The sequence below is a fragment of the Oncorhynchus masou genome, chromosome 29, assembly GCF_036934945.1.
Source record: "Oncorhynchus masou masou isolate Uvic2021 chromosome 29, UVic_Omas_1.1, whole genome shotgun sequence".
Classification (NCBI taxonomy): Eukaryota; Metazoa; Chordata; class Actinopteri; order Salmoniformes; family Salmonidae; genus Oncorhynchus; species Oncorhynchus masou.
The window spans coordinates 35,040,400-35,066,673 of NC_088240.1; the positions used below are offsets into that span (position 1 = coordinate 35,040,400).

Consider the following 26,274-nt stretch of genomic DNA (forward strand, 5'->3'; position numbering starts at 1 on the left):
AACATTTGCTATCTAACTGAGAGTCTCCTCATTGAAAACATCTGAAGTTCTTCAAAGGTAAATGATTTTATTTGAATGCTTTTCTTGTTTTTGTGAAAATGTTGCCGGCTGAGTTCAAGGCTTATAGCTATGCTAGCTATCAATACTCTTACACAAATGCTTGTTTAGCTATAGTTCAATAGCATATTTTGAAAATCTGAGATGACAGTGTTGTTAACAAAAGTCTAAGCTTGAGAGCAAATATATTTATTTCATTTAATTTGCAATTTTCATGAATAGTTAACGTTGCGTTATGCTAATGAGCTTGAGGCTATAAATAGAATCCCAGATCCGGGATTGCTCGACGCAAGAAGTTAAATGATATTGTACATTGGAATGGTAGAGTTATGTCCTTCATGTAGTTATCAGAATTGTACGGAAAGGTCTGTTCAATCCAAGAGTACAACCAATTGATTACAGCGTTACCCCAAAAATGGAGGAGGCAGGTGGCAGCGGGAGGAGGTAGGGAACTGGTCTGTCTGCCAAATTTAAAGGAACAAAACTGGCGGAGGAATAAAAATAGCATAAATAGGAAAGCATACTAGTTGGGAAGAGATTTTTGATGTACCGATTCCATGGACTTCGTATGATATATAAAACAATGCAAGATTCAAGACTTCGTGCTTTTCAGCTAAAAGTATTACATAGAATTCTTGCAACCAACAAAATGTTGAATATTTGGGGCATAAAATCATCGAAGCTCTGCAAATTTTGTTGCGAGGATACAGAATCAATAGATCATTTATTTTGGTATTGCCCTCAGGTAGCCTGTTTCTGGTCACAGGTTCAGGAATGGCTGAAAATGCATAGCATTGATCTAAAATTGACCCTAGAAATAGTACTGTTAGGAGATCTGGAGAGACGGGGTCTGTCAATTACAAATATACTAATACTCTTAGTTAAAGTATTTATCTTCAACTCGCAAACTGTGGAATCTATTTGATTAGATAGATTGGAATTGTACGTTAAACATCACAGCATAGTTGAAAGATATGTGTTGCGTAGAAACACGAAGTGGGTGGCCAGCAGAGATAGATGTGATGGGCTGAGGGAAGCTGAGGGTTGGTATGTGGAATTGGAGACAAGTGGGAGTGGAGTTGCTGTGTGGGAGATACAGTGATGGTCAAAGATAAAAGTAAAAAATTAATTCATTAAAAAAGTCAAAATAAATGCATATACACACACTCTCATTCAAATAAACACATACAAGAACACACACATACATGTAATCGTGCCAGGCATGCACACAAACATATATAGTTGGCATTGCTGTTATGCCTTTAGTTGTCCTTGATGTAATTTGTTTTAAATGTATTTTTTTGCATTGTTGTTTTCAGTTTTCCTCTGTCTTTTACTTTTTTCTCTTTATTTCATTCTCTTGGTTGTATAGCATTGGGGGGTTCTTGGGGGTGGGGAATGGAATAAATTGTATTTTTTATTTTCCTTCCTGGGGGGACTGTGGGAGGGGTCTTGCATGGTTGAAGGACAGCTATTGGGGAACTGTGGGGGGGGGGGATCTTGGAGGTTTCGGGTTCATGTTTTTTGGCCTGGTGGTAGATCGGTCAACATGCCCTTGATCAGGGCATTGACCCTGGATGCTTCTGTGTAAAGAATTTAAAAAAAAATAATAATAACAATTGTAAAAAATATTTTCAACCTCCTGAGGGGAAAGAGGCGTTGTCATACCTTCAACAGTGTTGCTGTGTTAATTGCTTAGTGATCTTGACACCATAGAACTTGAAGCTATCGACCCGCTCCACTACAGGATGTGGATCGGCCCATGCTCGGCCCTCTGTTTCCTGTAGTTCATAATCAGCTGACATTGAGGGAGAGGTTGATGTCCTGGCACCACACTGCCAGGTAATTAACCTACTCCCAGTATGCTTTTTCATCGTATTCACTGATCAGGCCTACCATCGTCGTGGTGTCAGCAAACGTAATGATGGTGTTGGAGTCATGCACGGTCACGCAGTCGTGGGAGAACCAAGAGTACAGGAGTTGAGTAAGCACCTACCCCTGAGGGGCCCCCGTGTTGAGGTTCAGTGTGGCGGATATATATATATATACTTCCTCCGAAGTCGGTCCCTCTCCTTGTTTGGGCGACGTTCGGCGGTCAACGTCACCGGTCTTCTAGACATCGCCGATCCACCTTTCATTTTCCATTTGTTTTGTATTGTCTTCCCTCACACCTGGTTTCAATTCCATCAATTACTTGTTTTGTATTGTCTACCCTCACACCTGGTTTCAATTCCATCAATTACATGTTGTGTATTTAACCCTCTGTTCCCCACATGTCCTTGTCCAGTATTGTTTATTGTAAGTGCTATTGAACGTTATGTCTGGGGTTTTTGTCCCATTGTATATATTGTTTTTGTTAACTGTGATTTTTATCATTAACTGCGCCGTTGTAACACTGTCTTTGCTCTCTTGGCCCTGACTTCTCTACCGCCAGTAGGCACGCCTGACATCAACCTTTATCTTGATACATTTTGATTTGATTGAACTTATTTTACATATACACTGTCAGAGATATATTTTGTAAGCGGCTCATGCCCTAGTTGTTTTATTTCAAACTGACTCTATGAACCCTCCATTGAGCATGTAAAGTGGGGAGTGTTTGTATTTATTTGCCTGGAAGATCACAAGAGGTCAGATGAGGATTTGGGGAATATTACATGTTCCTATAATCATGCATTTCATATTATATTTCAATCAACATATTTTAATGTAGGTTACTACATTTCTGAAGATTGGATTGACTTGCAAATCCACTTAATTTTAATTGACATCACAGTCAACTGAACTATACCAAGGGATGTAAGAAGGGAATAAGGTACATTACAATATATCATTAAGAATGTCTTCCGTTTATTAATAAATATACATCTATACAATATACCTGTACAACTGCAACTATACAAATCATAAAGAAGGAAAGGTAAATAAATGACAAATGTTGTAATAAAACAATGAGTAAAATCTCATTGTTAGTGGTTAAAGTTTTTCTACAGAGACATCTGATCATTTCTTGTCTTGAGACAACTTCGTGACTTGAATCTTCGCACAACCATGCATTGATTTGAATGGCAAACTTGTAGGTAAATTCCAGTCACAGGGATGTCTCTAAATGATCTGGGCTAGCACAACTTTTGAAGTGGAACATATACTGTAGTTATCAATCCATCTGATAGCAAAATACTCCCCTTTGAGCATAATGCATAAATAATAAATAATAAGCATAATGCATAAACATAAATTACAGCATTGTGTAATTACAACAAAATACACCTTTCATTTGTTATAGGTTCGAACAGAGGATGTTTTTACAGTACAGGCGGGTCATGTTCAGATGTGTGATTGATTCCCTTATACAACATTCAAAACACAAGTTAACACTAATGAGTTGAAACCAAGTTGTAAAGGGTTGTTAAAAAAATAGGTCAAAACAATATGAAGAGGCACTCTTACAGAAGGCAGTATAGGCCCCAGTTGGCATCACTTACAGACCTACAGTACGTTCGTATCTTTCACATGTAATTTAGGACGTTCCACAGAACTCTGTGGGAAATCTTGAAGAATATTGGGGGTTACAAGAATAATGATGTCTTCGGAGATTTGTACACATTCAGTAGGTGTGGCAGGTGACATTCACTTATGTTTCCCTTCCTTCTTTATCTCAGTTCTTACTTCTGCTGGTTGAGAAATGTTTCACAATCACACCTGCATATTCACTCCATATTGTTTAACAGTTCCACCAACCACATAATACACTTACAGCCCTAAAAATTGGCTAAACTCGCTGTCCACTACCTACATGTTTTGTAACAATCAGACATTGGCCCTGGCAGAATCCCTGTGCAAGGGTATTGGGCTTGGGCTCTGGGTTCTTTTGTTTTTCCGGAATGTTGTCCATGATTCTGCAGCAACATCTCCACTTCCAAATCCACTAACAGAGAAGAGGCCTTCCCTGATGACCAAGGGTACTGGAACACTGGTGTTCAGATGTAGTACTCCCTGTTGTCCCTGAGGGTGGAGCTGAGGTGGAGGTGGAGCTCTGTTCGGTAGGCTGATTCTGCCTGGTACGCAGTTTCTCTCCGGTAGGCTGTTTCAAGGTTGTGTCGGTGCTCCTTCTCCTTGATGCTGGCATCTCTCTGGGCTTCCCGGTGTTGGTACAGGAAACGGGTCATCACCGCCACCACACACAGAGTGATGAAGACCACCGCTGACACTACTCCTGTGGGGGTGAAATAGCAGTCATCTTTAGTGGATCCTCTATTAGGATAAATGTTTTTCTATGTCTATATTATATCTATTAAGTCATTTCTCTCTCTCTGCATTGTTGGGAAGGGCCCGTAAGCATTTCACTGTTGTTTTATACCTGTTGATTACGAAGCATGTGACAAATAACATTTGATTTGATGGCAATTTGGCTGTTTAGGCTAAGCAAAATGACCTTCCATATCTTTTAACTTCAGTGGCACAGATAATTGTTTGAACTTAAAATCCCTTGACAAAAATGTCTCTCACTAGGAATTTACTTAGGAATATATATATATATATATATATATATATATATATATTCGGCTTATATATATGATGGAGTTAATGGATTGACTGATATATATATTTAGATCAGTCAATCCATTAACTCCATGGCATACAATCATATCTGACTGAAAGTCAATTTACACGACCTTTTACTTTACAGTTCAAATAACATCGCTTCTGGGTAATTACTTTGGAAGTCTCTCCAGTGCTGGAAATGCCTTAAACTGTGGCATGTTATCCTATCTTGACAGACACACATTATTCAGAGAAAACGTCTGATGAGAGAGGCAGAGATTGCTGGGGCTCATTTCACATCACACTGACTTTGGCAATTGAGCACTTTAACAACTCTGAATTGGAAAACTCACCTCCAATTACCACTGAGTTGTTTTTTGAAGCCTTCCTTAATGGCCCCTTGCCTCTGCTGACTGTCTCTGAATGATCTACCGGAGGAGGGAAGAGAGAGCAGTGAGGAATGGATTAGATCATTGATCTGTCATTTATATGAGAACTGGGTGACCAAAGGATATAGATGAAAAACAAACATAAAAGGAAAAGCAACGTTCACTTGGGTACCATCATTGTGACAATGTAAGAATCTGACAGACTGAAAACTCTATCCTGGCTTCGGTGTTGACAAGATTGAAATGTTAAAGTAACTGTGTCAGGTGAAAATCGCACTTTTGAAGGCTGATAACTTATACACAAATAATGTTGACTCTTTCTATACTCACACTTGTGGCCAAAGCATAGTAAATAAGACCAAAAATTATTGAAAAAAATCAAACCACCTCAAACTTATCTTAACAGACTGTTAAAAAAATGCTTGCTATTTCCACATTTATCATGACAAAACGCTGGCTCAGTGGCTGAGCTGTCCAATCAGCCTGATTTAGATATGTTTCTCCTTATAATTTCCAACATTTTGGTAAGATATTTGTTAGTCAACTTGTCTATAAGCTCCCGAGCGGCACATCAGTCTAAGGCACTGCATCTCAGTGCAAGAGGCATCACTACAGTCCCTTGTTCAAATCCAGGCTGTATCACATCTGGCCATGATTGGGCGGTGCACAATTAGCCCAGCGTTGTCCGGGTTTGGCCGGGGTAGGCCTTCAGAGTAAATAAGAAATTGTTCTTAACTGACTTGCCTATTTAAATAAAATATATATAATAATAATATACATGCAGCTTCTATCCTGTCATTATATGTTGCCCGAGAAGAAAAATTAACCCTTGCTCACGAGAATAATGTAATAAATCGATTGAATTAATACCGTTTTTTCTGTCATCTCAGCTTCTTTGGTGGAGATGTTTAGGCACCGGGAGAAAATGCCCAAAAAAATTCAAAAATCCACGGCAACGATTTTCTGTGCAAAATGTCCCAATGACATCGGTTTGACCGGTTGTAATGAACTAGAAAGTAATACTATCAGCTTTTATGAAACTGATAAAGACAATACCTCTACAGATTGTATCTAACTGCACATTCACATTCTCTGAAGATGCTGAAAGAAAGAAATCATATTTCTCCACTTCCATTCCATTGTCAAAATATTAAGACTGACTGTAGGTTTTTAACCTCTCACATAATGTCTAGATGTCAGTTTTCATTTAACCCATCTGAACAGTAGGCTACAATAGGCCTATTTGAGGTCCCTGTCTTGTGACTGTCAAATTTGCATAGGGCCTCACAATCATCACACATAACATAGCCGGCACTGCTATCATCCTTCTGTACCACTTCACCAACTCTTTCCCAAACATGAGCTTTCAGGCCCTCCCTTCTCTCTATTTCCAACTCTCCATTTCACAGCTTTTTGCTTCCGTGGATCAAAGTTAACTTTTTCTGCCTGTTCCTAAATGTATTTGGCAATTGGCGTATAGGCTATTTGGCACACATACAGTCAGGCTCTGAAGCATAGGCTTACGCACTAATGCCAGATAGCCTAAAATAATGAAAGAAAAGCCTATAGATATAAATTGCACAATAATTATACATTTATGGATTTTTTGAAGGTATTGCTTTCTCTTCATTCAGCCCGACCGCACCCCCACACGCCTTTCATCCACACAATAATTCATGACCCTAAACCCGCCTGCCCCGCGGATATAATCAAGGGGACTGCGAGTTACTAGTGAACCCACGCATCACTAACACCCACACCATTCTGTTATTGGGGTAGGCCCACACCATTCTGTTATTGGGGTAGGCCCACACCATTCTGTTATTGGGGTAGGCCCACACCATTCTGTTATTGGGGTAGGCCCACACCATTCTGTTATTGGGGTAGGCCCACACCATTCTGTTATTGGGGTAGGCCCACACCATTCTGTTATTGGGGTAGGCCCACACCATTCTGTTATTGGGGTAGGCCCACACCATTCTGTTATTGGGGTAGGCCCACACCATTCTGTTATTGGGGTAGGCCCACACCATTCTGTTATTGGGGTAGGCCCACACCATTCTGTTATTGGGGTAGGCCCACACCATTCTGTTATTGGGGTAGGCCCACACCATTCTGTTATTGGGGTAGGCCCACACCATTCTGTTATTGGGGTAGGCCCACACCATTCTGTTATTGGGGTAGGCCCACACCATTCTGTTATTGGGGTAGGCCCACACCATTCTGTTATTGGGGTAGGCCCACACCATTCTGTTATTGGGGTAGGCCCACACCATTCTGTTATTGGGGTAGGCCCACGCCATTCTGTTATTGGGGTAGGCCCACGCCATTCTGTTATTGAGGTCGGCCCACACCATTCTGTTATTGGGGTCGGCCCACACCATTCTGTTATTGGGGTAGGCCCACGCCATTCTGTTATTGGGGTCGGCCCACACCATTCTGTTATTGGGGTAGGCCCACACCATTCTGTTATTGGGGTAGGCCCACACCATTCAAACACAGAAAAGCAGCTTTTTAACATACTAGTGGTTAGAGCGTTGGACTAGTAACCGGAAGGTTGCAAGTTCAAACCCCCGAGCTGACAAGGTACAAATCTGTCGTTCTGCCCCTGAACAGGCAGTTAACCCACTGTTCCTAGGCTGTCATTGAAAATAAGAATTTGTTCTTAACTGACTTGCCTGGTTAAATAAAAGGTAAAATAAAAAATTAAATAAAATTAAAAATTGTGTGAAGGAAAAACCATTTCACTCATATTGTAATTAATTATAGCTCATATTTCATAAAAATCTGGAAACACTGGACAGCTACTTTAAATGACATTTTCCATAGTTAAAACTCTATAAGTTAAATACAGCTAATCTTTGTACCCAACGTCTTCCAAAATGGCAGAAATACATTACATTTTGAATACATCACACAATACCTGATTGAGAGTGCAATATTGTCAAGTCAGCCAACGTCCCACAGTTAGACTCCACCAAGTGACCCCGGACAGTGACCAATGAGCTGCCACGATTTTGTAGCACTGCCTTCAGTGGAGCCATGTGATTAAACTGGACTGATGACAGACAGCCAATGAAGCCCTTAGATCCTGCCCGCATCACTTCCTCATCCACAGCATCCACCCCTGTAAACAATAAGTAAGGTACTCACTTATTCGTCGATTCATCTGGATGTTCATAAAACATTCAAACATCCACGACTGTCACAATTACAACAGCATCCAACTTTGAATAATAGTAATGTAATATATGCCATTTAACAGACACTTCTATCAAATGTGACGTACAGTCATGCATGCATACATTTGACTAATGGGCATGTTGTCTAGTATCCCTTATAACAATCTCTCTTTGTCAATGTGAGATATGACCCATTGAGCAGGCTCTTTTGAGACTGTATGAAAATTGTCCCTGCTTGTCGTGTTCAACGGGAGAGTCTGTAATTGCATAGGAAATGTATGCAAATGCAATTAGAGCTCCAACATACGTTTATTTAAAGATTCCTCGTCATTTGCAGGAAAGTAATCAATAACAACTGCCACATATGCAGCTAGCATCATGGCTGCTTAAAGCACTTGAATATCACTCATCAGCAATAGGAGAGCTGAGATGCAATTTACAGTTTTGATTTGTGTTAAGGACAAGAGTAGATGGGAATTTAAGATACAACAGAGATGGGAGTGTGCCTGTCATTCCTTTAAAGATGTACTATTGTCTTCTTCCTGTACAGTACTTTCTATTGTTAAATAATGGAGCTAATCAGACTGGGTGAACATTCAACAGCATCTTCCCTTTAAAATAATATTCTAATCTATAATTACCAGCATACTTCTCATGGGGGACACATTTATTGTAGAGGAAGTAGTTGGCCCAGAAAAGTTGTACAATGATCATCGCCACAATGGTCTATCATTGATTTTTGTTTGTGGCGCTGCAGCATTCATTTTGACTTAATAGATCCCTGGGAGACATAACCCAGCCAAGAAGGTAAATGTCTTTCCTTTGGTCCTTTAGAGAACAAGTGTATGCTGTATTGCTGTGCCGTAGTCATATGAATACAATGTGGCTGAGAGTGAGAAACAGCATACCTTAGAGGGAATGTTATGTCCTATATAGTAAAAGCCCTGATTTGGCATACATAAAGGAGATTAGATTTTGTCTGTTTAACTCTACTCTCGTGATTTTTCTTGAGTTTGATGAAAAAGTTGGAAAAACAGCAATTACCATTAGAATGATTAAGGCTTACAGGCCTATGTTGAATAGTTTTTTTTTCAACGGCTCTAAATATCCTATACATTGCCAATGTCCAAAAAAGAATGTTGCTCTCAAAATCTCTATATAAAATGTATTCATCCGTGGGGATCTGTGGTACCTTAATGATAAGATGAATACATTTGTTTTGAAATGCAAATTGTGTTGTCAATTAGCATAGATTTGCTAGTTCCCCAAGCTATTGAGAATCTTTGTTAGACAAATTAGGCTTGATTTACATAAGAGTTCCATTTAGCTTCTGACTAATGCTCAAAGTGATAAGCTTGAGTGCAATACTCCCAAGATTTGCTGTGCGTGCAAATGCGAGACTGATTATTAGACAGATACAATGTCTTGGTGGGGTGATGATGAGAGTGGCTCATACCCCTCCCCATCTGTTTGTCAGTTCTACAGCAGATGCGAGAAGTGATTAAGACATTTGACCAAATCTCATTTGTAGAATGCCTATATCACATGTGATATCACTGACATGTCTCTTTTATCTCTTCCAGCTTACAAGCTTTGCTTTTATTGCAGACAGATTCTTCTAATCCCTGCCATCATGTCCTAGGCTGTTAATTTCCTCCATGTAGAACAAAAAAAAACATTGACAGTAGCACCCAGTCATGTTGTCATTTCAAACCACATTGACCAACAGGTCCTCATTTCTATGGTGGGCTCACCTGTGACTTTCCCCAAAGTCAGCGATTTGATGGAGATTAACTCTGCGTCTGATGACAGGCTGTACTTTAGGTTCATGTCCTTGTCAATCTAGTGGAGTGGGAGAGGGAAAAAGGACAAAGCGGTGTGAAGAACACATTCAACCACATACAGTATACAAACACATTGGCTAGTATTAGCTACCGTAAAACATTTTTCCCAACAAGGTATTTGCTCATGGTGACCAAGTACAGTGTAGTTCCTCTCTCTGCTCACGTCATCTTTTTATATAGCCCCAACTGTTTGAATACAACTTGTACACATCCTCTCTACTCTCCTGCTCCTCACTCTCTTCACTCCCCTGCTCCTCACTCTCTTCACTCCCCTGCTCCTCACTCTCTTCACTCCCCTGCTCCTCACTCTCTTCACTCCCCTGCTCCTCACTCTCTTCACTCCCCTGCTCCCCACTCTCTTCACTCCCCTGCTCCTCACTCTCTTCACTCCCCTGCTCCTCACTCTGGTCACTCCCCTGCTCCTCACTCTCTTCACTCCTCTGCTCCTCACTCCCCTGTTCCTCACTCTCTTCACTCCCCTGCTCCCCACTCTCTTCACTCCCCTGCTCCTCACTCCCCTGCTCCTCACTCTCTTCACTCCCCTGCTCCTCACTCTTCACTCCCCTTCTCCCCACTCTCTTCACTCCCCTGCTTCTCACTCTCTTCACTCCCCTGCTCCCCACTCTCTTCACTCCCCTGCTCCCCACTCTCTTCACTCCCCTGCTCCCCACTCTCTTCACTCCCCTGCTCCTCACTCTCTTCACTCCCCTGCATCTACATTTCCCTTGACTCATGCAAATATTAACATCCCATATGTTTATACATCCCCCTTCTTTCACCTGTAGGTAGACATCTTTCCCCTGACGGTGGATTCTGATACGGTGGAGGCGTCTATCTGCCAGGCTGCTGGGGCTGGGGCTGAACACATCTGGCTTCCTGTCCACATGGATACTGTACCAGATCTGGAGACTCCCTGTTGATCACAACACAAACTGGGTTAAACTGTCAATTCAGTGGTAAGAATCCTTCCTTGATAATCCTACCTTATTTATTGTAGTGAAAAATGAGTAGAGGGGTCCATACCGTTGCGTGCCAGGATGACTGCTATGTACTGCTGGCTGAAGGTGTTGACAGTGAGCAGCATGGCAGGGCTTTGTGTGGTCATGAAGCTGAAAGCTATGATATCTCTGGCCCTGCTGCTCTCTCTGTAGTCACTGGAGGTCTTGGAGCTCCTGTTCTGCATCACAGAGAAAGGCTCCTGGAAGGTGTAGGTCACCGACGACTCTCTGTCAAATGACACAGACACCTCTGCATGGACACAGAGAGAGAAGATGGGTTAGGTACTGCATTATATCATGGTGATAGTCCAGCACAATGTGAACACCTTTTACTTGAGGATAGCCTCAGCCCCAGGGCCAGCAAGCATTTATAATATCTGCCGTTCGGTTAATATGAAATAAGCCCCCCCCCCACTCCGTGGAAGTGGGAATGAATCAAAGTGGGACTACTGTAATTCAGACCTGTGGAATATTTCAGGCGGGTCTGCTCCATGATAATGGAGGCATAGATTAGTGTGAATGTGAGAGCCGGATCCTCTCAGACAGACCAGAGACAGCAGAGCAGTCATCTCATCCTCTCCCTCTTTGATCTATTTTCCAATCTGCACTCTGAATGCCACTGATCTCAGCACCTCTACTCCAAAACTTCAAGAGCAAGTGAACATCATCAAGACTGAAGCAGCCTAAGATCTTTGCTGTATTTTAATATTTCACTAGGAAACACAAAAAATGTGATGTTTTCACCTCTGTCCAATCAAAAACGCATCTTTTGACCAATGGGTAAAATAATACAGTATGTTTAATTGTATGGATACTCCTCTACGGAAACCAATGGTCCAAACCGTATGTTTCTATCATAACCCGTTAAAGCGTTTTTTTGGAGTTTTTACCGTTGTAGGACGGCCAAGATTAGAATGACTAAATCAATGGAGCCCAGAGAAAACAATGTGGTAAAACATCTGGAAAATACCACTTAGTCAGCTGGACTGGATGCTGTGAGAGAATTAAGGCAAACTTACAGGCTCACCATTGAACTCGTCATCTTTCTTCTCGAAACCGGAGGACATAAAACAATATAGAGGTACGACAGATATCGAATTTGAGACATGACATTTCCTATTTTAGTGTACACTTTTTATATTAATGCGAAATTCCTGTTTAAAAAAAATATATTTCTCAGAAAAAACAAGCATCTCTCCTGTTATGTTAATGTTGCTTTTTGTGACCCGCGATAACAACTTCGCAGAAGACCACAACAACATGTAAAATCGTCAAAAGTCGCTGGGAGAAGTGGCACTACTCTGTCAACAGACCTCGGTGCTTATTATTGGAAGTATTAGCTTACGATTCATAACATGAAGAATCATATTTGTCTTGGTAAAATGTATTTTATAACATAAGGTGGACACCCTACTCTGAGCGATGTTAGATTTCTGTTAATGTAACACAATATTTTGCAACAGATGGCTGTTGTGACATCTTACAGCTCTATGCTAATCAACTTCCCCTGATTGCAGCCGATTGCACTTCACTAGGGAACTCTTACACCCACGTGTTAAAAATTATACTTTACAAACAGTGCATGTTTTGTGTGTATACTTGATGTTACATGTTGCATGTTAGAATCATAGATCCGGTGTCTAAACAGCATCAGAATGATTAGATGAAAGTACGTTACAGCTAAATGAACCCCAAGGCTTAATCTCTATGATGAAGTTACTATAAGATTCACACCTTCCTTGCAGGAGGGTCCTCCGTAAGCAGACTGGGAGCAGTCACAGACGTAGCCACTGTTCTTCTCAATGCACCTCCCTCTGTTGTGGCAGAGACTTCTGGAGCCGCTGCAGTGGCCGGGGCAGCCAACGCTTACCCCCGGGGTCATCTTAGCCCGCTCCTCCAGGTTAAAGGTCACACTATTTATAGTCAGAGTTCTGATGCATCCCAGGAAGCCACTCTGCCTGGCCGCTGTTCCCCCTGGAGGAAGCACAGGTTATAACGAATTAATATGGCACTTCTGTGTTCTAATATGTACAACCAGCTGGCTGGTGTGTTTACGGACATATTCAATCAAGTCCTATACCAGTCTGCTGTTCCCACATGCTTCAAGAGGGCCACCATTAGTTCTGTTTCTAAGAAAGCTAAGGTAACTGAGTTAAACGACTATTGTCCCGTAGCACTAACTTCCGTCATCATGAAGTGCTTTGAGAGACTAGTCAAGAATCATATCACCACCACTCTACCTGACACCCTAGACCCACTACAATTTGCTTACCGCCCCAATAGGTCCACAGACGATGCAATCGCAATCACACTGCACACTGCCCTAACCCATCTGGACAAGAGGGAATACCTATGTAAGAATGCTGTTCATCGACTACAGCTCAGCATTTAACACCATAGTACCCCCCAAACTCGTCATAAAGCTTGAGAGCCTGGGTCTCAACCTCGCCCTGTTTAACTGGGTCCTGGACTTTCTGAGTTTCTGGATCCTGGACTTTCTGCATTCTCAGCCCTCCCCTGTAGTCCCTTTTCACCCACGACCGTGTGGCCATGCACGCCTCCAACTCAGTTTGCAGTTTGAGATGAAACTACAGTGGTAGGCTTGATTACCAACAACAACGAGACGGCCTACAGGGAGGAGGTGAGGGCCCTCGGAGTGTGGTGTCAGGAAAACAACCTCACACTCAACGTCAACAGAACAAAGGAGATGATTGTGAACTTCAAGAAACAGCAGAGGGAGCACCCCCCTTCGACATGAACGGGACAGCAGTGGAGGTGGAAAGTTAAGTTCCTCGGCATACACATCACGGACAAACTGAAATGGTCCACCCACACAGACAGCGTGGTGAAGAAGGCGCAACAGCGCCTCTTACATTTACATTTACATTTAAGTCATTTAGCAGACGCTCTTATCCAGAGCGACTTACAAATTGGTGAATTCACCTTCTGACATCAGGAGGCTGAAGAAATTTGGCTTGCCACCAAAAACACTCACAAACTTTTACAGATGCACAATCGAGAGCATCCTGTTGAGCTGTATCACCGCCTGGTATAGCAACTGCTCAGCCCACAACCGCAAGGCTCTCCAGAGGGTAGTGAGGTCTGCCCAATGCATCACTGGGGGCAAACTACCTGCCCTCCAAGACACCTACACCACCCGATGTCACAGGAAGGCCAAAAAGATCACCCCGCTATCATCCAGAACGCGAGGTCAGTACAGGTGCATCAAAGTTGGGACCGAGAGATTGAAAAACAGCTTCTATCTCAAGGCCATCAGACTGTTAAACAGCAATCACTAACATTGAGTGGCTGCTGCCAACATACTGACTCAAATCTCTAGCCACTTTAATAATTAAAAATTGGATGTAATAAATGTATCACTAGTCACTTTAAACAATGCCACTTTATATAATGTTTACATACCCTACATTACTCATCTCATATGTATATACTCTACTCTATACCATCTACTATACCATCTACTATACCATCTACTGCATCTTGCCTATGCCGTTCAGGCCATCGCTCATCCATAAATTTATATTTATGTACATATTCTTATATCTTCCTTTACTCTCGTGTGTATAAGGTAGTTGTTGTGAAATTGTTAGAATACTTGTTCGATATTACTGCATGGTCGGAACTAGATGCACAAGCATTTTGCTACACTCGCATTAACCTCTTGAAACTCTAGGGGCGCTATATCATTTTTGGATAAAAAGACGTGCCCGTTTTAAGCGCAATATTTTGTCACAAAAAGATGCTCGACTATGCATATAATTGGTAGCTTTGGAAAGAAAACACTCTGACGTTTCCAGAACTGCAAAGATATTTTCTGTGCGTGCCCTAGAACGTGAGCTTCAGGCAAAACCAAGATGAGACGGCATCCAGGAAATTAGCAGGATTTTTGAGGCTCTGTTTTCCATTGTCTCCTTATATGGCTGTGAATGCGAGAGGAGTAAGTCTGCCCTTTCTGTCGTTTCCCCAATGTGTCTGCAGCATTGTGACGTATTTGTAGGCATATCATTGGAAGATTGACCATAAGAGACCACATTTACCAGGTGTCCGCCCGGTGTCCTGCGCCGAAATTGGTGCGCAAAAGTCAGCTGCAAGTATTTTTCCACAGAATTCAGAGAAGAATGCAGGCTTCCACGAACGATATATCAATGAAGAGATATGTGAAAAAACACCTTGAGGATTGATTCCAAACAACGTTTGCCATGTTTCGGTCGATATTATGGAGTTAATTCGGAAAAAGTTTGACGTTGTAGGTGACTGAATTTTCGGTTAGTTTCGGTAGCCAAATGTGATGTACAAAACGGAGCGATTTCTCCTACACACAGACGCTTTCAGGAAAAACTGCGCATTTGGTATGTAACTGAGAGTCTCCTCATTGAAAACATCCGAAGCTCTTCAAAGGTAAATGATTTTATTTATTTGGTTATCTGGTTTTTGTGAAAATGTTGCGTGCTAAATGCTACTCAAAATGCTAAGCTAGCTTAGCATACTCTTACACAAATTAGTCAATTGCTATGGTTCAAAAGCATATTTTGAAAATCTGAGATGACAGTGTTGTTAAGAAAAGGCTAAGCTTGAGAGTAGGCGCATTATTTTCATTTTATTTGCGATTTTCAGAAATTGTTAACTTTACATTATGCTAATGAGCTTGAGGCTATAACTGTATACAGGTTTTTTTCATAGCCAAACGTGAACAAAACGGAGCGATTTGTCCTACACAAATAATATTCTTTTGAAAAACTGCACATTTGCTATGTAACTGAGAGTCTCCTCATTGAAAACATCCGAAGCTCTTCAAAGGTAAATGATTTTATTTATTTGGTTATCTGGTTTTTGTGAAAATGTTGCGTGCTAAATGCTACTCAAAATGCTAAGCTAGCTTAGCATACTCTTACACAAATTAGTCAATTGCTATGGTTCAAAAGCATATTTTGAAAATCTGAGATGACAGTGTTGTTAAGAAAAGGCTAAGCTTGAGAGTAGGCACATTATTTTCATTTTATTTGCGATTTTCAGAAATCGTTAACGTTACATTATGCTAATGAGCTTGAGGCTATAACTGTATACAGGTTTTTTCATAGCCAAACGTGAACAAAACGGAGCGATTTGTCCTACACAAATAATATTCTTTTGAAAAACTGCACATTTGCTATGTAACTGAGAGTCTCCTCATTGAAAACATCCGAAGCTCTTCAAAGGTAAATTATTTTATTTATTTGGTTATCTGGTTTTTGTGAAAATGTTGCGTGCTAAATGCTACTCAAAATGCTAAGCTAGCTTAGCATACTCTTACACAAATTAGTGAATTGCTATGGTTCAAAAGCATATTTTGAAAATCTGAGATGACAGTGTTGTTAAGAAAAGGCTAAGCTTGAGAGTAGGCGCATTATTTTCATTTTATTTGCGATTTTCAGAAATCGTTAACGTTGCGTTATGCTAATGAGCCTGAGGCTTTAGTCACGATCCGGGATGGGGAGTTTCAAGAAGTTAACATCTGCTAACCATGTGTATGTGACCAATACAATTGATTTGATTTGATTTATAACTGCTCTATGTACATATTAATCCACAGAAGGGCTGTTCACCCTATCCCTACCCACAAACAGCTGGCTATTGAGCCGGAGGCGGAGGTGTCTGTCAGACGGGGCTTCCAGGAAGCGCAGGGGCAGCTGGTCCACGTGTAGAGAAGCCTCCTTCACGCTGCGCTCCGCTCTCAGATAGTGCCACTGCCTGTCATTCAGGGGCACGTGGGACTTAACGGCCAAGACCACTGGCCCGTTTCCCACATCAAAGGAGAACGTCACCACAGAGGGAGCTGAGAAAATAAATTGGGACACAAGCGAACAGTCAGTCAGGTTAGCATTGAATCTGAGACTCCTCTTTTATATGATACACAATTTTGTTTTATGTCGATGGCATGCAATGTGATGCATTGAGACTTAGAAGGCTTTGATGACCTGTATGGTTTTATGTAGGGCAGTGTTGACAGCTTGTCAATATTTGTAAATGCGCCTCACATTTCAGACGCTGGAGTTTTGTCAGTGCTGCAAATGTCCTGTGAGAGAATTAACTCTTACAAAAGACCTAAAGAGAAGCTTTTTTCAGATGCATTTTGAGCCCAACAACTAAGTTGTCCTCCTCTTTATTCCTTTTAGTACATTCACACATTATTTTCTTTAGCAGTTACTTCTCTATTCAGTGAGGATATTTTGACTATATGGTTACCGCGGCAAGTGCTATTAGAGGTTAGTTTGACAGCTTGATATTAGAGCACTGTGTGTGTCATTAGGATTACATTATGCAGTGCAGGTCAGGTCAGGAGTGACATGTTTCAACTGTATATCAAATGTAGACTACTGTAGCTGGGAAGTGCTTTCATCAGAAAATAGAATCTTGATGATTTCACACTGCTGGCCTCCTCCAAATGGATTTTGGTGTGTGTGTGTGTGTGGGGGGAGGGGGGGGGGGCTACAGACTCACAGCTGAGCTCTAGCCTGATGAAGTGCTTGAGGCCCAGGTTCTCCAGAAAGACTCCTGATGGGATGCTGGTCTTGAAGTAGAAGGAGATGTCAGCGCTGAGCTCTGCCTGGAGGGTCGGGAAGTGCAGGTAGGATGACTCCTGGTAGAAGGACGCCGCATTCCACACAGACTCTAGAAAACAGGAAATACAGATTTCTTCTTAGAGGAAAGTCTTGACTCACATAATAAGGATACAGAGATGAGTGAAAAAGGGTTTATGTCTTGGAACTAAGTGGAGCGTTTGAACATACTCAATATTTAATCAGCATTTGGCCTGGATGCCCAAAGGGAACATCTGTAAGAATATATATTTTTTTTTACAAAACAGAAGAGTTCACCTACTGTCACCATAACAACGCAGTGGGCCGATTCTGTAGAGTGCCTCAGAGCCTGTTCTGTTGGTGTCTCCAATCACGATCTCACTCACTGGTAAGTGCTCTTTGTAGGAGAGGACTCCTGTGTCATTAGCCCTGCAATACAGAGAGAGAGAGAAGCCTCTTCATTTCACAACAGATAAACTAATCCATTCCTCAGTCAGCATTGCCTGGAACTTTAGAGTAAACACTATAAAGATGGGGTGATCTATCAAGGTGTGGACGGGTGCCTCAGGAGATATGCAAATTAGGTTCCCTAAATGCAAAATTGCACAGGGACACACTGGGTGAGAATAAATGTAGGCAACGTAATTCAAGTTAAAGATAAAGTATGTAATAAAGAATATCATGATAAGATCTGCAGTTGAAGCCTAATATGTTTTTGATAGTAATTTACACCTTCATATAGTCATTTTTGCATTTCAGCTGTTGAACTGTGATAGAAATATCCCTGTATTCAAAGTTCTATATAAATATATTTTTTTAGATAATAATGGTCACTAGACAAACCCAAAGGCCTGTCGAGCATATTCATTAATGAACAGCCCAGAGATACACGAGACATATTTGCATTGTTACCATGAGTCTGTATCGGCATCACAGTTGCAGAAGTAGTTCATGTCCATGCAGTTTTCCTCCAGGCTGCAGGAGCACTGCTGAACCCCCGGCAGGAAGCCTCCCCAGTAAGTCCGTCTCTCTCCACCCTGGTCCACCCACCAGGACAATGGGGTACCATCTACAGCAGAGCACAACATAATTCATACAAAAATAAATCAAATCAAATTTTATTTGTCAAATCACATTTTAGATGTTTGTTTGTAGCGAAATGCTTGTGCTTCTAGTTCCGACAATGCAGTAATAACCAACAAGTAATCTAGCTAACAATTCCAAAACTACTACCTTATAGACACAAGTGTAAGGGGATAAATAATATGTACATAAAGATATATGAATGAGTGATGGTACAGAGCGGCATAGGCAAGATACAGTAGATGGTATTGAGTACAGTATATACATATGAGATGAGTATTATAGCAATGCAGTAAATGAAAAAATACATATAAATATAGGAAATATGCAACTAAGAGAAAAATCTTTACAGTAGCTAGTTATACAGTTAGTTCAAAAGCATAACTACTGGATCAGATAGACTAGCCAGATGCTTAGAAAAATTGCCAACATTTTAGCAATGAAATCCTTGGAATACACAATGTCATCCGTATTCAAATATTCCAATAACCTGCTGGTCAGTGAGACTCGGACAAATCCTATTAGAGACCAGCTAATAATCCAGGGGTTATCTCTGCAGTATGGCTATCTGCACAGTGACTGTGATTAGAGCCATTGGCATCTGTTGGCATACCATGGCATTGTGTCAATGAACCCTCAGTGATGCCAGTCAGACAGGCAGGGCTCATTTCCTGGAGCATCTGTAAGTGGCCCTGCTACAGCCATCCGTCAGGCAATATGACTCTGCATTAGAGACACTGCCGGCCTGTAGAGAGCAGCCCCTCAGCTCTCAGCACAGCTATAGGCTACTATCAACACATCTGCATTGTGCATTGGGGATTCGTGATGTTGCATGCTAAACCTGCATACATTATATACGCCCTCTCATTGAACTTAATCTGCAAGAGGTCTTGAAATAAACTGCAGTACAATATTGACATTTAGTCAGAATAGGTCCCAGTGTTGGGCAAGCATTTGAAAGCATATCAATACTAGACAAATGAGTTGTTGTTTATTGTTTTGTTCTTGTGGCCATGACAAAGAATGTGCAAAATGTGAATCCTTAGTATTCAAACTGCACGTTGACAGATAATGAAACGGTAATATGAAAAGAGAAGACGAGTTAAAATGACATTGTCATTGTGGATGGTAATTGGTATTTTCTTGTCATATTACAAGCTGCAGCTGATGTCTGTGCCGAACACTACATAATTAAACAAATGAAAATGACAATTAAACAAATTAATAACAATAATCAAACATATTAAACTAAAGGGAACCATATTCCATGAATGAGTGTAGGTTACGCATGCATGACGTTGTGGTGTCTGAGTTCACAAAAAGCCAGTTTTTAATCATGTACATTTACATAATCCATGGGCCAACTTGGTCTAATAATAAACAATTAGTGAATTGCTATTCATTGAACAGCTGAGAGACATAGTGTGTATGACAGAGGGGCTGAACATCATTCATCTTCTATAGAGAATATCTGTGTTCAAGCACGACAGCCAGCAGAAACAACCTATTGATGTTCCATCTGACACTGTTCATATATAGCCCATACAATAACTTTTTTATTTTCTCTTTTGGATCCACTGTGATAATGAACTTGTTTGTTTGCACGCACATGACAGCCGGGGAATCAGGGAATTCAGCACTTCATGAATGTTTCATGATTTAGAAGCAAATGTGGGATGTCTGGGAGACCGTTTGCTCCCAAAGCAATTGAAGATGAATGCTCAGAGACATGCTCGGCGGTAGCCTTTGAAGTTATTGCAAGATAATGGGAGAAATGGTTGAAGATGTACTGTATATTCACACGCTCAGGTCAGAGTCAGGTTCATTCTCAGAATACTAACCATTTATATTAGGAAAAAGGTCTGTCTGGGACCATGTCTAAGTTTGACGTCATAGGATGAACAGGGTGCTATCCCTACTCACCTCTAGTGTTGAAGAGGCGGGACTTCCTGCAGCTGTATACTACTTCCTGTTGACACTGCTCTGACCCGGCCACAAGTGCCATCAGTTGTTCAGGTGAGGCGCTGTAGTTGAAATTCATAACGTAGGGCTTTTGGAGAGTAGAACCCTGGACCCTGACTGGATCTGTGCTGTTGTGGGTCACCACTGTCCACACCTTGTCTTCTACAAACAACATGGAACAAAACACATGTCAAACCATAAGACATTTTGACGTGTAACATGCTGTACGGGCCTGAATACTCTCCGAATGCACTGTAATTCGCACTCTGGATGGCACTTTTAAGTGAATTTTCTGCTGTATGCTAACACCCTTATATAAAATCCCGACCTTCAATGCAAACACTTTTGTAATTGATTTATGATTTATTTGAAAAGGGAAATGTATCAATCAAAGCTGACGCATTTAATGTGTTGAAACATCATAATTATATTGAAAAAAATCCACCTTGCATTGATTAAGGCTCAAAATGTTATGGCCCCTCTAAACTGGATCGGCGCTCCACCTTGGTCACCCCATTCAACATTTTATGGACATGCTACTGCAGTAACCCACAGATTTCCTGTAGGCTCTCTAACCAAGGGTTAATAGCTTGTGAGATTAATTGAGGTGAGGACTCCAATTCCTTTCCATCCCCCCATTTGATGTATTATGGGGAATTCGGTGTTTACCTTGCCTGAGAGGAAATCCTCTTCCACTTTGTGATTATTCACATCCCAGTTTGTCAAGCTGAGCGTTATTTACATCTCTAATGGCTTCTTTAATTGAGGTCAACCTGAGGCAGCTCCATGTAAAATGATTAGGATTTGTGGCATAAAAAAAGGAAAATATATTGTGATCCTGAGCCAGACTATCAACAGTCAGCAGCAGCCAGCCACCTCCGTAATGACTTAAATGTTGCATTAACCTCCGGAAAGGTCAGAGCTGTAAGCTCATGACAGCAAGGTGATGGATATTGTCTTGTGTGCCAGCATCCAGGCATCGAGCTCTCATTCCTTTACTCTTGTCTGTGAAAAGTCTGAGCCCTGAAGGTGAGGACATGACACAGACTTGAATCAGAGCTCTGGTATTTTTTAATGTGCGTTCACTTTTGCGATTGTGTCATTTTGCACACTTTTGCACAAATAATGTATTATACAGCAGACATTTTGACAAATCTGTATTTGGAGCTATCATTGTAACCAGGGGCTGGTTCCATATCAAGTCACCCTAATGATTTTCCACTTGATAGCTTGGCTGTCAGTCATCAGTTGTGCTGTGGGCCAATGCAATGTGTCTGTAAGTGACTGAATCAGATCTTGTTTACTCTGCCTCTCCTCTGCCACGACCTCAGAGGTCTTGCGGGTTTCAGGGGAGTGCAGAGAGGTGATGACTGGGCGGTGTGCCCCCAGTGGCAGTTTACCTGTCATGTTGCAGTAGACCTGTGTCGGCCCCAGAGGTCCACTGCCGTCTGGATCAACAGAGAAGAAGCCTGAGGAACCGCCAGTCAGCCTGTAGGCCTCACATGATGCCTCATAGATGGCTACAGACAAACACAGATATACTGTACATAATGCTCTAAAATGGCTGACAGAAATCTCAGTGAGGAAGTTAACTAATTTAATGGGTAGCATGTACATTATTGCACAGTGGCTGGTAAACATTTAGCAATAGCACTGAGTGATCAAGCTCTAAAACACAAAGACACGCACATTCACAAAATATTCATATAATATGTGGTATATTAATATACATAAGTGACATACTTCATACAATTTGACCTTTTAATACTAATGTTGTAGCCTCCCCTACTTTTCCCCATATTGCATATTTTAAATTGGACACATATGCATAACTTACTGTAGAAAAGGTAGCAAGCTAGACACCATTATGCATATAAAGACGATGTTCAAAGTAAGTGGCCACATTTTCATTCATGTGGTGCATATTCATGTCAAGGTACACTCCAACATGCAAGGACAACTGCATCCGCTGGCAAGTAAACAAGAAATCAGTATTCAGGAGCAGAGGGTTCTCACACAAGGATTCTGAGCGCGTTCAGTGGTGAATATCAAAGGGGAGTCTGTGCATGTCTGGAGACGACAGATGAGAGGTGAAACTTCCATATTTTAAACTGAAGCTCTTGACATATAGCGAACAGGGTTTACCAGATTCCCAGGTAGCTATGCCAGGCAGAATACCAGGGGATTGATTACGATAAGGTCACTCTGGTATTGAACCATTGATGTTGTTACCAACCCTTTTGAATTGCACTTTACAATGATGGAACCACAGGGATAACTGTTCTATGTGATTGTGAGATTGTGTGCTGCATTTAAATACATTATATATCCTGGCTTGGGTTGGATTGTGCAGTATCATTGAGAACTAGTTTGAGAAAAGTGTGGGAAGTGTATAGTATACTGTAGGTATATATAAGTGGGAAGTCTAGATAACTCACAGTTGTGGCATGTGGCTCCAGCGTATCCTGTTCCAGAGCAGTCACAGTAGAAGGTGTTCCAGGACTGGGAACACTGCCCTCCATGTTCACAGAAGTTGGGCAGACATCTGGAGAGACAGCAGCAATATACACTATATATACAAAAGTGTGTGGACACTCATTCAAATGAGTGGATTCGGCTATTTCAGCCACACCCGTTGCTGACAGGTGTATAAAATTGAGCACACAGCCATGCAATCTCCATAGACAAACATTGGCAGTAGAATGGCCTTACTGAAGAGCTCAGTAACTTTCAACGTGGAACAGTCATAGGATGCCACCATCCCAACAAGTCAGTTCATCAAATTTCGGCACTGCTAGAGTTGCCCCGGTCAACTGTAAGTGCTGTTATTGTGAAGTGGAAATGTCTAGGAGAAACAACGGCTCAGTTGTGAAGTGGTAGGCCACACAAGCTCACAAAATGGGAAAAATTGTCTGTCCTCGGTTGCAACACTCACTATCGAGTTCCAAACTACCTATGGAAGCAACTTCAGCACAATAACTGTTTGTCAGGAGCTTCTTGAAATCGGTTTCCATGGCCTAGCAACCGTACACAAGCCTAAAATCACCATGCACAATGCCAAGTGTCGTCTGGAGTTGTGTAAAGCTCGCTGCCATTGGACAGTGGAAACGTGTCCATCTGGCAGTCTGATGGATGAATCTGGGTTTGGCGGATGCCAGGAAAGCGCTACCTGCCCCAATGCATAGCGCCAACTGTAAAGTATGGTGGAGGAGGAATAATGATGTGGGGCTGTTTTTCATGGTAAAGGCTAGGCCCCTTAGTTCCAGTGAAGGCACATCTTAATACTTCCACATACAATGACATTCTGTGCTTCAAACATTGTTGAAACAGTATGGGGAAGGCCCTTTCCTGCTTTAGCATTACAATGGCACCATGCACTAAGCAAGGTTTATACAGAAAGGGTTTGTCAAGATCGGTGTGGAAGAACTTGACTGGCCTACATAGAGCCCTGACCTCAACTCCATCGAACAACTTTGGGATGAATTGGAACGCTGTCTGCGAGCCAGGCCTAATCACCCACCATCAGTGCCGACTTCACTAATTCTCTTGTGGCTGAATGGAAGCAAGTCCCTGCAGCAATGTTCCAACATCTAGTGGAAAGCCTTCCCATATCAGTGGAGGATGTTATAGTAGCAAAGGGGGGAATAACTTCATATTAATGCCCATGACTTTGAAATGAGATGTTCGACGAGCAGGTGTGCACATACTTTTGATCAGGTATGTACAGTTTATTCAGAAAGTATTCATACCCCTTGACTTATTTAACAATTTGTTGTGTTACAGCCTGAATTCAAAATGTATCAAATACATGTTTTGCTTGACTATTTACTCACGATACCCCATTTCAAAGTGAAATTCATAAATATCTCATTTACATAAATATTCACACCCCTTTGCCCTTACAGTCCAAATTGAGCTCAGGTGCATCTAATTTCCTTTGATCATCCTTAAAACGTTGCTACAACTTGATTGGAGTCTACCTGTGGCCCAATTCAATAGTTTGGATATGATTTAAAAAGAAACTCACCTGTCTATATATGGTTCCACAGTTGACAGTGCATGTCAGAGTAGAAACTATACCATAAAGTTCAAGGAACTGCCCGCAGATCTCCAAGATATAATTGTGATGAGGTATATATCTGGGTACGGGTATAAAACAATTTCTAGAGTGTTGAAACTTTCCAAGAGCACAGTTGTCTTCATCATTGGGAAATTAAAAAAAATATGGAACTACCCAGACTCTGCCTAAAGCTGGCCATCTGACCAAACTGAGCAACCGGGTAAGTAGGACATTGGTCAGGAAGATGCCCAAGAACCCAATGACCACTCGGACAGAACTACAGAGTTTCTTGGCTGAGATGGGAGAACCTGATAGAAGAACAACCGTCTCTACAGCATTTCACCAATCTGGGCTTTATAGGAAAGTGGCCAGGCAGAAGCCACTCCTGAGAAAAAGGCACATGACAGCATGCCTGGAGACTGCAAAAAGGCACATGACAGCATGCCTGGAGATTGCAAAAAGGCACATGACAGCATGCCTGGAGATTGCAAAAAGGCACATGACAGCATGCCTGGAGATTGCAAAAAGGCACATGACAGCATGCCTGGAGACTGCAAAAAGGCACATGACAGCATGCCTGGAGATTGCAAAAAGGCACATGACAGCATGCCTGGAGATTGCAAAAAGGCACATGACAGCCTGCCTGGAGATTGCAAAAAGGCACATGACAGCCTGCCTGGAGACTGCAAAAAGGCACATGACAGCATGCCTGGAGATTGCAAAAAGGCACATGACAGCATGCCTGGAGATTGCACATGACAGCCTGCCTGGAGACTGCAAAAAGGCACATGACAGCATGCCTGGAGATTGCAAAAAGGCACATGACAGCATGCCTGGAGACTGCATGACAGCATGCCTGGAGATTGCAAAAAGGCACATGACAGCCTGCCTGGAGACTGCAAAAAGGCACATGACAGCATGCCTGGAGACTGCAAAAAGGCACATGACAGCATGCCTGGAGATTGCAAAGAGGCACATGACAGCATGCCTGGAGACTGCAAAAAGGCACATGACAGCATGCCTGGAGATTGCAAAAAGGCACATGACAGCATGCCTGGAGATTGCAAAGAGGCACATGACAGCATGCCTGGAGATTGCAAAGAGGCACATGACAGCATGCCTGGAGATTGCAAAGATTGACAGCATGCCTGGAGATTGCAAAAGGCACATGACAGCATGCCTGGAGATTGCAAAAAGGCACATGACAGCATGCCTGGAGATTGCAAAGAGGCACATGACAGCATGCCTGGAGATTGCAAAGAGGCACATGACAGCATGCCTGGAGATTGCAAAAAGGCACATGACAGCATGCCTGGAGATTGCAAAAAGGCACATGACAGCATGCCTGGAGATTGCAAAAAGGCACATGACAGCATGCCTGGAGATTGCAAAGAGGCACATGACAGCATGCCTGGAGATTGCAAAAAGGCACATGACAGCATGCCTGGAGATTGCAAAAGGCACATGACAGCATGCCTGGAGATTGCAAAAGGCACATGACAGCATGCCTGGAGATTGCAAAAAGGCACATGACAGCATGCCTGGAGATTGCAAAAAGGCACATGACAGCATGCCT

General features: G+C 42.0%; 1 protein-coding gene across 1 annotated transcript in view; it reads right to left on the minus strand.

The window, feature by feature from the left end:
• Positions 1–2,900: 2,900 nt before the first annotated feature.
• The window catches only part of LOC135519408 (contactin-associated protein-like 5), a 68,344-nt gene continuing 44,970 nt past the window's right edge, over positions 2,901–26,274 (minus strand). Inside the window, exons 11-24 of the mRNA XM_064944612.1 lie at positions 23,077–23,183; positions 22,039–22,158; positions 20,600–20,800; positions 18,506–18,662; positions 17,895–18,022; positions 17,514–17,684; positions 16,630–16,848; positions 12,750–12,989; positions 11,041–11,265; positions 10,797–10,930; positions 9,928–10,015; positions 7,908–8,118; positions 4,956–5,008; positions 2,901–4,273 (exon numbers count right to left, since the gene is read on the minus strand). Of these exons, the coding sequence (XP_064800684.1) occupies positions 4,038–4,273; positions 4,956–5,008; positions 7,908–8,118; positions 9,928–10,015; positions 10,797–10,930; positions 11,041–11,265; positions 12,750–12,989; positions 16,630–16,848; positions 17,514–17,684; positions 17,895–18,022; positions 18,506–18,662; positions 20,600–20,800; positions 22,039–22,158; positions 23,077–23,183 (2,290 nt within the window). The 3' untranslated portion in view covers positions 2,901–4,037. The remainder of the gene's footprint in view (positions 4,274–4,955; positions 5,009–7,907; positions 8,119–9,927; positions 10,016–10,796; positions 10,931–11,040; positions 11,266–12,749; positions 12,990–16,629; positions 16,849–17,513; positions 17,685–17,894; positions 18,023–18,505; positions 18,663–20,599; positions 20,801–22,038; positions 22,159–23,076; positions 23,184–26,274) is intronic.